General features: G+C 41.4%; 1 protein-coding gene across 3 annotated transcripts in view; it reads left to right on the top strand.

Annotated features, from left to right (window-relative positions):
- Positions 1-2,595: 2,595 nt before the first annotated feature.
- Positions 2,596-17,150, top strand: part of ryk (receptor like tyrosine kinase) — a 61,925-nt gene continuing 47,370 nt past the window's right edge. For 2 of the 3 annotated variants that reach the window (XM_012970475.3, XM_012970473.3), the window contains exon 1: positions 2,596-3,067. In XM_012970475.3, the coding sequence (XP_012825929.1) occupies positions 2,866-3,067 (202 nt within the window). In that variant the 5' untranslated portion in view covers positions 2,596-2,865. The remainder of the gene's footprint in view (positions 3,068-17,150) is intronic. The other variant, NM_001017272.2, reaches the window with a different exon arrangement.

Genomic DNA, 17,150 nt, shown 5'->3' with positions numbered 1-17,150 from the left:
GAATTATCTAATGGTGTCTCTGTTGCATTTATGTTTAAGGTTTTGGTAGGGTTGGGCACTATGGCAGTCCCAGCTTTGCTCCCTAATGAGAATGTCCTATGAGAAAACACTTTGATATGATGGATTTGGGCTCCCCTTCTTGTTAGGGTTTCCCAAAGTGTTTTTAATGTTGGATACTAAGGTACACCTAAAGGATTTTCAGGGATTTTTCAGAGATATAAAGAGCTATTACAATAAGCACATTAGTTAGTAACCAAAGTATAAAGGCACACCAGGAAATTATGGGTATTCTGCCTTTCTGCAATTTCCCCTTGCTAAAAATGTAGTAGCAAAAGTAGCAAAATACCCCAAAATGTATTGCTTCCTAAAGGTAAAATGTCAGCACAGGCCCCTAAACACTTCACTCACTCCTCCTCTCATGACTTTACACCCATGCCAGACTCTCCCAAACTTTTCTACTTTACAGGGGCTGTAAACCCTCAAGTACTGATCTCAAAGTGCACAAAGATATTGGAAGTTTTAAAAGCAGGTTCATTTGGCTAACCAAGCAATGGACCCTTAGTGCTGCAGTGCAAGTTAACTGACTCTTACTCATTCACTTTAAGGAAAGCACTGACTGTGTTAGTACCAGTACCATGATATACTAATTATGTGACCCAATGCAAAGAGACAGGAGGATGGGGGGGTTATACAGCTCTGCAAGGCTAGAAGCAAGTAGCTTTAGCCAATAGCCAAGGCTAGTGGCAAGCAGCTTTAGCCAGGGACAAGGCTAGAGGCAAGCAGCTTTAGGCAGGGCACAAGGTACTGGATATGCAGAGCAGCTTCTCACCAGAAACTGACCAATGCTCAAGGAGAGCGGCTGTGTCAGAAACATACATTTTCTGGGTGGAAAAATTGTATTAAGGGCTGTGACACACTGGGAAATTAGTCGCTGGTAAGATGGCATATGCGGCGGCGAAATTTGCCAAAGTTTCCTCTCAAGGCACTGCGGGATGGCACTGCGGGGAGATTAGTCACCCGCGACAAGGGAGATTTGTCACGGTGCAACTAATCTCCCCATGTGTCACAGCCCTAAGGTTCAGTCATCAGATTCTGGCAAATACCAGAGGGGCTGCTGAAAGATGCCACAGGCAATAAGGGTGAAGACACACAGAGCTAGTAGCAGCTACTTTTACAAAAACAGACAATGCTGATCATTTATTGATAACTGTCTCTATGTGTGTTTTAGCAGAGGCAATACTCAGCATTGTCTATGGCAGTGTATTTTCTGGTGTTTAGTAGCCTTGACAAGTAAAGGTGCCCACACACGGCAGATTTTAGCTGCCGATTCGGGTCCTTTAAGGCCCCCATACACGGGCTGATAGAAGCTGCCGATATCGGTCCCTTGGACCGACTCGGCAGCTTATATGCCCGTGTAGGGGCAGAAACGAGCGGACTGGCCGACCGATATCTGGCCTGAAATTGGCCAGATATCGATCGGCCAGGTTAAAAGATTCAGTCGGATCGGGGGCCGCATCGGCTCGTTGATGCGGTCCCTGAACCGACTGCCCCATTGCCGCCTACATAATCCGGTCGTTTGGCCCCAGGGCCAAACGATCGGATTATTTTTTTTAAACTTCAAGATCCCCGATATCGCCCACCCGTAGGAGGGGATATCGGGGTAAGATCCGCTTGCTTGGCGATCCCGTGTATGGGGACCTTTAGACCTTTCTGGCTGAGATCTGGCCTAAAATTGGCCAGATCTCGATAGGGCAGGTTTGATTTTCCACCGGATCGGGGACCGCATTGGATTGTTGAATTAGCCCGATATCGACCACCATAGGTGGACATATCGGAAGAAGATCTGCTCACCAAACAAGCAGATTACAGAGTGTGGCCACCTTTACTGCTACCAGTAGCTCTGTGTGTCTTCACCCTAAACGTTTATTGGGCCTGGGGGATATTTGGTCCTCTGTGTATCTGAAATACCAGGGCATCTCAGCCCAGACCTAATGCCCACTGGCATAGTTTTAGGAAGCCCGGTCAAGGAGGGGTCTGATAATTACAGTTCAACAAACATTTTTAGCATCAGTTTCCCCCTACAGTAATTTACCAACCACACCAAATGTTATTAATAGGAAATTCATTCCATCTTCCATATAGGAGGCATCAAAACTGTAAATGTAATTGCTTTTGAAACCATCAGTCAAGTTGTGTGTTTTTACCAAAATGCTGGTTGTGACTCCCGAATCAATATAGCAGAAGCCAGCGGGGTAACAGAGACCTGCTGTAGAACTGACCTCTGTTACAGACCCAGAGAACAGAAGGGATACTACATTAAATAGCAATGACATTTCCAAATCGCTTCACAACCATTGCACATGTGTATTCAAACTAATTACTCTAAGTTGCTTAAAATTATATTTTCTTGCACTATGCAAATAAATGTAACTCGGATTATAGAAGTACTGTGTAACCTGCGAAGACAAATAAACCTCAGAAAGTAAATGCTGCAAAAACAAACAGAAGCCAAGCCTGTCCCCAGGGCAGCACGTCATGTGATCGTTTCAGCTGGAACAATAAAGATTCGTGAAGAAAAAAACTATTCCTGCGCCAAAGGCACGCATAGCGCTGTGTGGTAACGGTGGCCGGCTGGTGCCATACGCAGGGAAAAAGCGCAGCGGCGCCTGTGGCTGTATAGCGCGTACGTCGGGCGCACACAGGCAGTGTGGGAGCGCGCATTGGAGACGGAGCTGGCGGAGATCGGGCGCTTCTTGTGATTTTGTCGATTTAACCCTTCGGCGAGCAGAGAGAAAGGGGAAAGTAAGGCGTGAATAACGCGGGGATGGTCCGGGGCGCCCCTCCTCATCACGGCCTGTGAGAGACATGCTGCCCGGGGCCCCGGACCCCCTGGAGAGTAGAAGGAGGAGGAGGGGGAAGCTGCCGGGCCCCGGGCTGTGGTGCTGGTGGCCATTGCTTCTGTCCGTCCTCCTTCAGCAGCCGGAGAGGGCTCAGTCCGGACCTGGCCCATCTACTGACCCGGGACTGAACTTGTACTTGAGCGAGGAGGAGGTGCGGCGTCTAATCGGTGAGTTACGGGAGGCGGGGGCTGCTGTAGATATTACGGTAGTGGCTGGAATACTGTTAGATTCCTCTGCCCTGTGGATGTGAATTGCCCCCAACTCCTATGTTTTTGTTTCCAATTCTCCCCCCAACTCACTGGGGATGTTGGGAAATGCATGAAAACAATGCAAAATTGTTATCCAGACCCTCCTGCTCCAAGGTGGCCCAATCCGAGTTTCAGCCACTTATAGGGAAACATACAATGCCATGTCCAGTTTGTATCTGTTCCTCTAGTTCCTAGAAAGATATGCACAGGAGAGTATAATGCACTTAGTAAGCTCATCCCTATGGCATGCTGCCTGTTTCAGGCCATATTCATGCTGAATAAACTTAGATGGAAATATGACATTTGGATATTTTATGGCTCCTGGTGCTTATGGATAATGCCCGGTGAACAGCAGCACCATGTACTAAACCTCTGGCCACTCACATCCCTCTGCTCATGTAAATAGTATTAATCACATTTAATGTCCAGTTCCCTCCACATCTGTATAGCAGTAGGGTATATGATTGGGTCTCCTGGCATGGAGGTTAGGGCAGTGGTTCTCAACCTTCCTAATGCCGCTGACCTATCCATTGGAAATCATACAGCAGCCCTATGGGCTGGGACAACATATTGGGGTTCTTAATTTGTGCACAAATCCGGTGATGGGGTGGCTCAATTTGGGCCTGGAGTTAAAAAGCATAGTATTTTCAATCTGGTTAAACTACCACCTTGTAGTGCAAACGCTGCTGGAGTGCTATAGGCTGGCCTTGGCTAGTAATCAAAACAGTTCTTAGCTGCTCTTATTGATGACCATTGTGGAATATCCTTTTTTTTGGACTTGGCTCTTTTCAGGGGTAAACGCTTGGTAATCTGTTTACTTGCTTCTGGAAAAAGTATATGCATTCAAATCATTGTTCTGTTTCCTAGTGTTACTGTCTGATTATTGATGAATCTTTGGACCTAGTAGAGAAAGTGTTGTGCCCACTTACCTAAAAAGTATATAATGGCAACCCAGGTTGGACAATATATAATGTACTTGTGGGTCTTTCAGATGTATATACCTTAACAGGGATTAGAATGCTGCTAATATACTTCATATTGGATTAAAACACGTATTAAATGCATTTTGGGCATTTATTAATCTATATCCAACCATTTGTCTAATTATATGAAATAAACCTGTTGTGCTTACTATTAACATTAATCATTTCATTTTGTAGCTGCTGTACTGTGGGCTTATATTTCTTAAATTCAGTGATTGTGTCATTATTGTCTTCTAGTTACAAGCAGATGCGGTGTATATTCCTGATTACTTGCTGTATCTATGCTCTTGCACCTTTGGGTTGTTTGTTTTTTTTCCTTGCCCCATACAACGGTGTTACACTACCCTTACGTATTTGTGGATGCTTGACCAATGACTGCCTTTTGCCTAGCAGCTGTTGGTCACCATCTTGACCTGACACCTATGAAATAAGTGTTAATGTATATAATGTAAAGTTCATTTAGATGTTTTAGTGACATTGGTTTGCATGACACTCACAGTGTAGCAGTATTGGTTTGTATAAATACAATTCTGTGCACATTTCATGCTCTTAGTGATATCTATTTGTGATAATGTGACAGCGGTTTATCATGGCAGCCTTCCTAAGCAAATACTGCTGCTTTGCCCACCAAGCCACTCATATATATATATATATATATATATATATATATATATATATATATATATATATATATATATATATATATATATATATATATATATATATATATATATATATATATATATATATATATATATGTAGAGAAAATAACATAGCTACTGAATTTCCTGTTTAGAAGAACCCTAAATTCCTCACCAAAACCCTATGGTAGTATACACCTTTTTTAGCATAATAGAAAATAAGTTCTGCCTATTGTTTTTATTTAAAAAAGAATGCTTATTTCTTTGTTATTTGTATAATAAAGCAGTAACAAAGGAATGGTTTGCTTTCACGCTTCTAATGTTACCATTAATTAGGTTAGTTTAGATTATCTAGAGATATTGAGCTCTGTATAAACAATGCCCGTCACCCATTTATTGGCTTACAGATAAAAACAATAATGGAAAAGTATGTTCAGCACAAGCCCTATTTATTTTATGTAAGGCTTTAGGGACTCAACAATCATTTAATATTTAAACAACTAAAGAACAAAAATATACTCATAACAGATTTATTAAATATACATTTCAGTTTTTTGGTTTTTTTTAATAATAGTTACAATTTGCCTTTAAAGGAACAGTAACACCAAAAAATGAAAGTGTATAAAAATAATTAATATATTATATACTATTGCTCTGCACTGGTAAAAGTTGTGTGTTTTCTTCATAAACACTACTGTAGTTTATATAAATACCCTGCTGTGTAGCCATGGGGGCAGCCATTTAAATTGAAAAAAGGAGAAAAGGCACAGGTTACTAAGCAGATAACAGATAAGTAGCAGATTCCCATTGTATTCTACGCAGTTTATCTGGTTTCTTTTTATGTAACCTGTGCCTTTTCTCCTTTTTTCAATTTAAATGGCTTCCCCCATGGCTACACAGCAGCTATTTCTATTAACTATAGTAGTCTTTCTGAAGCAAACATGCAACTTTTACCAGTGCAGGGCAACAGTACATTATATTGTAATTATTTTAAAACATTTTTATTTTTTAGTGTTACTGTTCCTTTAACAACCCCTGCCAATTCCTTTTAGAGCTTTTCTGCTAATTTTGCTTGGTGCAATACATCTGCAGTTCCCATTTCTGATTTAAACTCATGGAGTCACCAAAAAAGAACTGGTGTTTACTGCATGATTACTAGACATCCACTGACAGCATCTGTAAACTATGGAGCAGGAAGAATAAGCTCAGAAGATGCAGCAAGTCCTCTCTTACACCAATACAGCATTAAACTTTGATACCTAAGGCTAATGGCACATGGGTCAGTTTCCTCAGAAGAGTACACATAAAGTGTATTGTATGAAAATGCATAGTTACCATTTGTGCGCAGAAATACACTTTCCATGTGTGCTGATCCCATGCCTGACGGCGGTCATACATTCAGGGAGAGGGGCACAAGCGGAGATTCCCTGCACCGCTAATACATATTTTGTACATTTTTGGACATTTTGTCGCAATGTGATTTCAGCCAAGAGACAAAATGTCCACGTGTTCTTGCCCAAATTGTCCGTCATACAGGAAAGGCAGTAGCTACTGTTTGTAGCTGGTATTAATTCCTATGGGGCGAAATAGATTACTTGCCCAGAGACAGCAATGAAACCTGTTCCTAGCCATAATAAGTAACTGAATAATTCAAATGCGCATTGGTTCATTGTAATAATTCTAGCACCCAATTCCACACTCTCCATTCCCCTGTGAAGAGAGTGACACCTTTAAAGGGAAATACATTTAGTATGCTGCAGATAGTGATATTCTAAGATAATTTGCAGTTGATCTTCATTTTTCTTTCTTGTGGTTTTCAAATTATATGGCTTATTGTTCAGCAGCTCACCAGTTTGTAATTTTAAACAACTATCTGGTTGCTTGAGTCCAACCAGGCAGTGGTTTCAAGACTGGAAGATGACTAGGGGAGGATATGAATAGAAAAGTGAGTAATAGAATGTAACAAGAACAAAGTTGCAGACTTACGAAGCAGGAGTTTTTAGGGGTGGGTATACTTACTGTGCCCCCCCATCCCAAATAATTTTAAAACTATAAAACAGAAGAAGTGAAGACTGATTGAAAAATACTAAACATAAGCCATTTTGTAACATACTAAAAACCAACTTAAAGTAAACTCCCCCTAAAAATAGACTCTGTACTCAGACAAAGCACTTATCCCTCTTCTCCTTGTCACTGATACATCTTGGTTGGAGATGGCATGTTGATTGAACCAATATTTATTATACTCCTAGTTGTATGTTTGCTAATGAAGGAAAGCCATGATAGCTCCCACCTATATGCATATAGCCACTATGCTACTCATGTACACCTTGTTGCATGACCTGTACCTTATTTGTTTCTCTTTGTTTTGCCATCATGTGTACAGTGCATTGTACCTCCTCTTGCTGAAGAAAATGGGTATGTGCCATTAGACTGATCTAGGTGTGTGCATGGCAGATCCTAGTGGGGCAGGGAATGAAGTGAATGAACAATCTCTGTAAAACCCTGAGTAATCATTTGGATTTCCATAAATAAGGGAAAGTAAATCAATAAAGTGTGCTATTTACTAGATTGGGCACATAGGTTTTATTCATGGGATCTATGTCATTCGTTTCCAGTCCCATTGCCTCAATTAGATTTAGCATGGAGCCTTCTAGATGCTTTCACTGTGGGTTTCTGGTTTGTGGCCATGGAAAAGACCATGCAGAGTTTATTTTCAGTCCTTGCAGATTAAAATAACATACAGATCCCAATACTTAGAATGAAGGATGTTCCAATTGAGGCGAGTGCAGTAATTGAACCTAGAAAGTGTCCAGTGTTTAGATGGAAGCCAGTCTCAGAGGAGCCTGCGGATAGATAGTTGTATAAACATTGATTTCCTTGCACGCTTGCTTAATTAAAAGTTTGTTGCTTCTAATTTGTAACATGCTCATACAGGCCCTATGGCTGCTTCTTAAAGGGACAGTAAGAACAAAATGAAATGGCATCATATCAATTTTAATATAATGTGCTATTTGTAAAAAAAAAAATGATTGAGTTAGAAGGTTTGAGAGCATTTATATCAGTTGACAAATATACCTATGAGGGTAGCCATTCAGGCTAATGTCCCACAGGGAGATTAGTTGTTGCAATAAATCTCTGCTACTCCTCTCCCTAAAATGCCTTCCCACCAGCAATAATGGGAACCGCTGGTGGAAATGCATCTCTAAGTAGCCTGAAGTTTCCCACCGGTGGTGGGAGGCACGGGCTGACAATCCGCCCCTACTCTTAAAGATACTTCTGGTTGTGCCTGCACCCAGGTTAAATACTTCAGGTTGCACTTATGTGCAGGCTGAAAATCCGCCCGTGTGCCCTTGCCCTTAAGGTTCAATAGGGCTGTAGGGCCACTTTACACTGCAGATAACAGTTAAATTGTTCACAATACAATGGTTTTTGTACTGATAAATGGAGACCAAATGTTAGCTGTGGCTCTGTGCACACATGTAGGGGTAATGTAATATGGAATGTGTTGTAATTACATTTACTTTTTTTAATTGAAACCATAGGAAAGGAAAAGCTGCTCAAATGTGTGATCTTGTAATCTTGCTATACTCTCTGCACACTGCTCTTCCTAATTCAGTTTGATTAAAGAGTCACAAGGTGACTTTTTGCTGAAGTGACCCTGTTTTATGTAATTTCCATTATGGGGCAAATGTGGGGTTTTTATGGATGATCCTACAGCCAATATAAAAAAAAAACCCAAATAATTTTTATTTCACCAGATGTCCCACAGACAACCACCAAGTACCTAGATTTGTCCCATATGTTGGAAATACTCTACCAGTCAGGTTGTTATTCTTTGTGGCACTGACATATCCCACAGCACTTATACATCATTCCCTGCCCCAGTGAAGCTTGCAGTCTCCCTATCACATTCGAACACACACTGTTCTATTTTATCAGAAGCCAGTGTGGGAGGAAGCCTGAGTGCAGTTGCACAAAACATTTCTTGTCCGTTTTGGAGAGAGTTGTGCCATTGTGGCATAAACAACGTGAATTCCGTTGACTGAAATGATGTATGTTTAGTTTTGTTACATCTTCGAATAGCTTCCAAAGCTTTTCCTGGGAACAGAAGGATCCAACGCAAGTGCTTAAACCCAACAAAATGTTGGCCAGATAACATGTAAGCCTGGTTAAAGTTGGCCAAAATAGCCAACAATATACAGTTTTGTCCCTTTGTACCCAGGTTTTTGGGAAATGATGGGACAGTGTGGGTAGCCCCAGGTGAGTATAATAAGAATATAGCACAACAGTAGGAAGTGTATAAATTGCTAGTCAGTGGAAAGTATTCTTTTGTTTCTAGCAGATTGTGGCAAGAGTTAATGGGCTGTGCTACTGAATAGGTTTGTTTGTACAGCAGGTCTATAGCAGCTTAGGGCTATGCTCACTTGCTCATCTGCTCTGACATAAGTGACTTGTAAGATTTATAGAGCTTGCCTTGTAAACAAAGCAGAAGAAGAATGGCCTTTGGATGGCTTCAGGCAGTAGCCCAAGTAAGGCTGCTCTGAGTCATGGGAATTGATGCCACACATCTGATTCTGGCTCCTAAAGCTTATTATTTGTATTATTTCATCTGCATAAATGTAATGCAAATATTTTATAAAGAGGCTTTATGAGATGATAGTATCCCTTTAATGAAGTCCTGAGTCTGATCAGGGGAGTATATTTTAGGCTAATGTACATGGCATTTTGTGTATTTGCACTTTTTCTCTGGAAAAGTTGCAGGGCTTTGATGTGATTCACTTCTGAATACAACTATGAAAATGTAGTTTGGCAAGTTGGCATTTATGACTTCAGACATGACTTCTTCACAGTAGGTGCTTGCTTTCTGTAACTCACGGGCTCCTCCATTTATCTGCATTGGCACAGGTATACTGTTTGTATTGTGTCCTTGTGTCCATGAAGCGGTAGCCATTTAGCACCCACTCTGATATATGATTGTATGCATATCTGTAAATATTCCCCGCGACACTCTCACGTCCATCATTGCTGAGTGCAAATAGATTGGCACAACATACACACAGTGGAGCTGCCAGAAGTTATATAGAGTGTGACTGTACCTGCTCTGCCTAATACACATACTGAGCCTCAGGCTTGTTTTGGTCAAAATAGATAGATTTCCATGGTGAGTAAGTGCTTATTGTTCCTTTCGTGTTTGTATGTTTAAAAACACAGCACATCGCTTTGCTCATCAAGTCTTTGGTTCATCAGAAAGCGGCTGACTAACATCTGCAAAACTGCATTCAGCAAATGATCCCATACACCTTTAAGGTTCTGGAACCATATGGTTCTGCATGGCAGCCCAGATGCTCTGCCTCCCGTGTTCTGCAGAGGCTACGGCACAGAGAGATTAGAGTGTAACTGAATAGGATGTTGGTTATTATTATGAATCTGTGAATGAGTGTATAACATACATTTAGATTACTGTACATGTCAGTATTATATTTCATGTTCTTAAGTAGTTTTGTGTTTGGATTTTAAAGAGATTTTATATTGTTTTTACTTATGTCCTTGATGTCTTAAGTTTTTCATTGCCTGCTCTACTAAAAAGCAATATGGCCGCTCCCTCACTTATTCACATAGGTGCCCAACATTTAATTCCCAGAAATCGGGGATTAAAATAAAGTTGATCCTCCTGTTGCTGCTGTAACAGTCTCTGCACTTCTGGGAAGCCTTCACTAGATCTGGAACATCGTTGGTGGCATTTGCTTCCATTCAGCCACAAGAGCATTAGTGAGGTTGGACACTGATTTGGCCTGATCTGTGTTCCTCCAAAACATCCTACAGGTGTTCAATTGGGTTGGCCAGTCAAGTTCTTCTCTTCAAGTATTCCTCGGACCCATTCCTTATGGACTTTGCTTTGTATATGGGGTGGTTATTGTGGCAGAAATGGATTGGAACTCCACAGCGAGATGTCATTTTAGACAGTAACTGGATACTTTTGCCTAAAAATGTCTGGGTTCCTTTGGCCATATACTGTATGAATATGTAACTGCATGATTTCTGTTTTGATGGAACTGTAATGGGCCTATGAGAAGTCAGCTGAAGGTAACCTGGATTTTCTGTCCCAGTTAAAGGGTAGGACACATTGCAGTCTTTCTATGCTAAAGATGATTGTACAACATACTGAGAGTTTGTGTACAGCCATGCAGTAAGCATGAATATACATATTATTTTCATTGTGGGATTTTCTTAAACGTTATTTTCATTTTCACCCTTGCACATTTTTCTTTGTGCTTTAAAATTAGTTATAAATATACTATCTAGCATTTATGGAGCTAATGATTTAAGTCTGCTAACGTAATGTTTCTGCCAGACAATCCCAAGCCGTCTGTACTTGCCAGGCTTTCTGTTTGATTTCTCTATATCCTGGCTGCCTGACAGGATCTGGACAATAAACTTGGCCTCTTCCAACACAGAATGGAAAGTAGTATGAAATATGCCCCCATCCTTCTGCTTATACTGTCAGAGGTCATTGCTTAGGGGCTGTAAATAAGGAGATGTGCATGGGTAGGTTGGCTGTACTGGTGAGAAATTTCAGCCCGATTTTCTTTTTTTCTGGTCATGTGGCCAAGGACTTTTGGGCATCTGTCCATTGGTTCCGAACTGCCTTACAGGTCGGGCCGTGTATTCCCACCTCTATTGTGACCTACAAGCACGATAACGAAACTGTAAACAATGTCTGTTGAGGTGGCTGTTAAAGGAACAGTAACACCAAAAAATGAAAGTGTATAAAAGTAACTAAAAGATAATGTGCTGCTGCCCTGCACAGGTAAAAGTTGTGTGTTTACTTAAGAAAGTCTACTATAATTTATATAAATAAGTTGCTATGTAGCCATGGAGGCAGCCATTCAAAGGGGAAAAGGCACAGGCACATAGCAGATAACAGATAAAACACTATTGTATTCTACAGAGCTTATCTGTTATCTGCTATGTAACCTGTGCCTTTTCTCCTTTTTTCCAGCTTGAATGGCTGCCCCCGTGGCTACACAGCAGCTTATTATATAAATTATAGTAGTGTTACTGTAGCAAACACACCAGTTTTACCAGTGCAGGGCAACAGTGCATTATATATTTATTACTTTAAAGCTCTTTCATTTTTTTAGTGTTACTGTTCCTTTAAGATCTTGCATGATTTTTTTCCCCTTATTATTGCCTGAACAAATGGAGGTTAATCCTGTTTTAAGCTGATTTCATTTGGGCACATTTTCTTTTCTATACTTCTCTATAGGGTAGGACGTAATTGCTTTGTAGTATCCTTATTAATCCAATTATTGGCCACTGACCTGTATACATCCTTCAGCCTGAGGGAAAAAGGGTTTTTTTAATCAAAGAATTAGGTTAGGGGAGGTGCTAATTACCTGTTGGATTGTATGTCAACCATACATAATCAAACATATTATAATCCTATTACTATTATTGCTACAGATATTGTTTATCAGTCCCTGCCCCAGAGGAGCCTACAGTCTGTCACATTTACCCACACTAGGGTTAAGTTCATCAGCAGCCAATTAACTTGCCTGTATAGTTTTGGTGTCTAGCAGGAAACCAAGGTACAGGGGGGAGAGGGGTTGAATTTGGGAGTTTTGAAGCTGCAGTTTTAACTGGGAAAAACATGGTGGGCAAATAGCTACTCCAGCTGCTCCATGTGTAATTGGCCAAATTACACATGGTGGGTTTGTGAAGGCCTGACGTGGTAAGTTAGGGCATTGGCACTTGTAGTGATTTCTTGTTGTACCCTTGTGAAATATCTTGGTGGATTGGCAACAGAATCCTTTGAGTAACTCGCCATTGATTTGAGCAGCAATGACCTGACCTGATTGTCTATCTGATCCCCAAAAGAATGACAAAGGGCCTGGCATTGCTACGGGTGCGGTTGCCCTTAGCGAGGAAGTTGTGAGTGAGGACTTCAGTTTTGCGGAATAGGATATTCCAGACACAGGCATGAGTGACAGTTCCGTATGACCTTATGACATCACTTCTGTTTGTTCTCGTGTCGCTGACCACATGACAAGTACACACAAAGCATTTCTGTTCCTGGCAGCCATTCCTCAATTCTGGCGCAGGAAAGAAAATTCAATTTCTAACACATTTAACTTTAAATCTTTTTCTCCCGATGTCCTTAATTTCCATTTCCAGCCACAATTAAATGTACCGCTTTGGTACAGATGGTATATGTTTTATTTCTCCAGTTATGAGAACCATTAACTTGGGACTCTTGTGACTAAGGAGATTCATGTTTGGTTTTATGAAGAGGGTTTCAGGGAATCGTTTGAAATAAACCTGTGTGCAGAGCCATTTGTTCTCTCAGCGACGGGGCGCACAATAGTGAAACGTGAGAGGCCAGCTCCTTTCACTCATCTCTCGCACAGCACATGCCTCCATGGGGGGAGGGCGATGGGAACATTCTTCCCACTTTCTGTGTCATATGAGACATTTTGGTTAAAAATAGGCGCACAGAGAACAACCGAGGGTTCTGTTTCTGCTTCCAGTGGCCTTAAAATCTTGCCCTTTATTTTATAAATGGACCATTTGGGCTCTGCTGTAGAGTTAGCATTTTTTTTAAGTATTTTACCCATGATGCAGTGGTTGTCCAACTGGGCCAATGGGATTTGATGAATCATACGAGGCTCTGTATTATTAATATGTATTTATAGCACTGTACAGTAGATGGGTGTATTCAGATTATGGACCCACACAAGGGTTAAAGAGGGCCATGCTCAGTAATAATATCTATTGCACAGAAGCAGATCTGCTCCAAAGCCAAATATAACTTTCTGCATAATGCAACACTTTAATTCTTCTTTGCAATATCAAGACATCTAACATTTTTTTCAATATAACTGCTGTTGAAAAGAGTTTGTCCCATTCTGTTCTTTTCACTGCATGTTTCGACTCATGTACCATGTAAAATAATGGAGCCGTAGTTGGCCCGTTTCCAGCCAAAACTCCACTTCCCACATTTGCCTTTTACCTGTGAAGAAAGTGATTCTAGAAGAGTGCAAGGAATAGTGGGAATTGGCAGGTTATCTACTCTTCCATTGTTTCAGTGCTACTCATAGACAGGAAAGCAGCGCAGTGAAGTACAAATGGACAAATACTGTTTTCAAAAGCAAATACATTTAAAAATGACTTTAAAATAATTAAACACATAATTTAAGGAGGCAGACATGGTTTTAAACATATTAGGGCCTGTGTACAGGGCTTCTCTTTAACCACAACACCCAGACTCCTACAGGGACCTCATTCCATAATACCTCAGGGCCCAGTGCAGTGGGGTGGGTGGGCGCCATCTTTGGTAGCTTCCATAGCTTATATATTTTTGATGGAAGAAGGCTTTCACGTGCAATGGAGGCTGTGACTGTATGGATGTGGCTAAACATGGTGCGTGCCCATCTGGCGGCTGCTGTTGCTTTCCATTGCCAAACACAAGTTGCTCAAGTCAATGAATCTTTTTTTTTTTTTTTTTTTTTTTTTTTTCTTTTCCTCCCTCAAATAAACCTCATGTCACTTGCACTCCAAAAACTCAATTCTGGCGAAAATACCAGTTTCTGTTTGGTTTTTATTTAAAGAACATATTACTTTAAAGACAATAAAGTACCTTACTCAGGAGTAAAGCTTTGAGGAGAGCACTTTGAATTTGTTGTGGTTTTGGTGTCACGTTAAGGACACTGATTAGGTGTGTAAGTGAATTAATAAGCTAATTATACAGGGTTCAAAAGTACAGGAAGGCAGTGCAGGAATTCCAGGCATTACCAGTGCTGCCTGGGCATGGGGGAGTTCACTAGTAAAATACCAATATGCCTTTTAAATCTTATTCTCTGTGAATGCAGCTCAAATAACTGCTTTTAAAAAAGCACATTCTTCAATTCTGGGACTTCTCAGGGATTCCATTCTTATCATTTAAAGAAGCACCCATAAAGCTTCCTGCACATTCTTATGCCTGTTTCACTCTGCATTAGCACAAAAGCCAAAAAGATTTATTCATGCAGTGCTCCCATTCTCCATCTCATCGCGTGCATGAAGTTCCCTCTGCCTGCTAGCTGCTCTGTGATTTCCCATGGAAAGCTGCACCACCGTTTTCACATTTCCAAACATCATGCTTCACTGGTTAGTCACCTCTGGAGTCAGCTTGTGTGTTCATTATCATAGCTGCAGGATGGTTTTTTAATTACTGCTATTTAATATTTTCATTTGTGCCACAGTCACTGTGTGCCAAAATACACTGCGTGTATATTTGTATATAATATATATATATAATATATAGTGTGTGTATAATATGAGAGAAGCAACTGTAACACTGACTGCTATATTTACCTTTGCAACTTTTTAATTGGACTCTTTCTAGCTTTCAAAATGGGTTACTAATCCCAGCAGCCAAAAACCTTTTGCTGTGCGGGACTACAATTTCATTGTTATTGTTACTTTATTACTTATATTTCTATTTAAACCCTCTCCTATTCACATTCCAGTTTATCATTCAAACAGCTGCCTGGTTGCTAAGGTAATTGGACCTTGGCAACCATATAGTTCCAAACTGGAGACTGAAGACCAATTGCAGATTGTCTCGGAATAGCACTCTATACAACATACCAAAAGTTAATTTAAAGGTGAAGATCCCCTTTAAGGAGCTTCAAACCAGCCATATTGTCCCTAAAAGACAAGGCATGCAGAACCTTCTGTGCCATCAGTAGACAAATGTACCACCTTAACCCACCAGTGAGAGTCTGGTTTTAAATCTTCAACAATGTTATCACCCCAATTGTCCTCTACGGTAGTGAAGTGCAGGGTTCTGTTACCCTCCCAGACCCATCTAAATGAGACTCCAGTCTACCATGTAGAATTCTGTAAGCAACACCTCCAGGTCCACCAGAGCACCTCAAATGGTGTTTGTTGGGCTGAGCTGGGCAGATTTCCTCTACTGTTTGCCATACAGAAGAGAGTGCTTTCATACTGGGCACACTTACTCAACAGCAGCCCCATGATCTACTCCCATAAAACCTTGCTGAATTAGGAGTCTCAGGGCCCTGAAACAACTCTTCAGCACCCTGCCCATCCAAGATGCCAACCAACAGACAAAAGGCCAAGTAATGCAAACAATAAAGAGACGGCAAACTTTCAGAAACTCACCATTTACCAATCACTTTGGAGGGAATACAGATCCTGAACCTTTACAGACTAAGTGCACACAGCTTGGAAATGGAACTGGGATGGCGCAGACAGGCCCAGGCAGAGCAGACTGTGTCGTCCAGGAGGCAGAGGTGAATGAGGCCCACTTCCTGCTACACTGCCCCAAGTATTTAGTACCAAGCCGTACTGGCAATAAGTGGATTCTGGCAAATGGCAGAGAGGCTGCTGTAAGAAGCCATAGGCAGTCACTATTTATTGGGCCTCTGTGTACTTGAAATGGCAGGGCCTCTTTTGAATCCCAATCCAGACCTGCTCAGCACCCACCTGCTCACAGGAAACGCTGCCTTCTACTGGGAGAAGAGCCACCAACAGTAACAATAGCTGCCCAATATGTAACTGATTGAGAGAAGACAGTACATCCCCCTATAGCCATATACTGCCCCCTATAACCCCACCCATTACGCTCCCCTAATTGATTTGACACTGCTAAATGTATTTGATCCTGCCAATAAAGGAGAGAGGGATGCACATAAAACCAGATTCCTGTATGCATTATGTTGTGACAGTGGATATAATTTACTTACATTGGTGATAAATTGCAGTGATGAAGTTACCCACAGCAACCAATAAAATCTGTTGTGGACTGAAGCTAATCTGTTACAGTGGGCAACTGCATTGGCCCTAGTTAGGTACCCATGTGGAGATCTGGCCCCAGAGGAGCCAGGGAAGGGGCAATGCTGAAGGCCAGCATGGGTAAATAGGTGGGGTGGTCTTATATCCGAATAGAAAGGGTCGTGCCTCAAATATTTTTAAAATAATCCACATTCCTGTGAAGTGGATAGTGTTGGCCGTGGGTATGTTGTGTGTCTGCAATAAACAGGTCTCTTGTTTTTATTTACAGCTGCCACTTCTACCCTTGGGCAGTACGTTTCTCCGGTGATGTCAGATTGGCACGTGCTCTGATTGCTGATTGTGGCCTCCCTGAGAGCAACAGTCTGCCTTCATTAAAGAGCTGGCTTTGGAACAGAGAAAAGTTGTATTGCGTTTATATAAAGCACATGGCCACTCTATCGCATAACCTGTACAGCGTCTGATAAAGGCCGGACCTGCGGGGTTACAGTATTGTGGTCACAGCGGCTTCATCTAAACCAAATGCGCTGCAGATCTCCACAGACGTATATACATGTGCCGCTCCGCGTGCTGTGCCAG

Source organism: Xenopus tropicalis, chromosome 5 (assembly GCF_000004195.4).
Source record: "Xenopus tropicalis strain Nigerian chromosome 5, UCB_Xtro_10.0, whole genome shotgun sequence".
In the NCBI taxonomy this organism is placed as follows: Eukaryota; Metazoa; Chordata; class Amphibia; order Anura; family Pipidae; genus Xenopus; species Xenopus tropicalis.
Note: the sequence above shows the minus strand (reverse complement) of the source record. Positions and strands in the feature narration are given on the sequence as shown.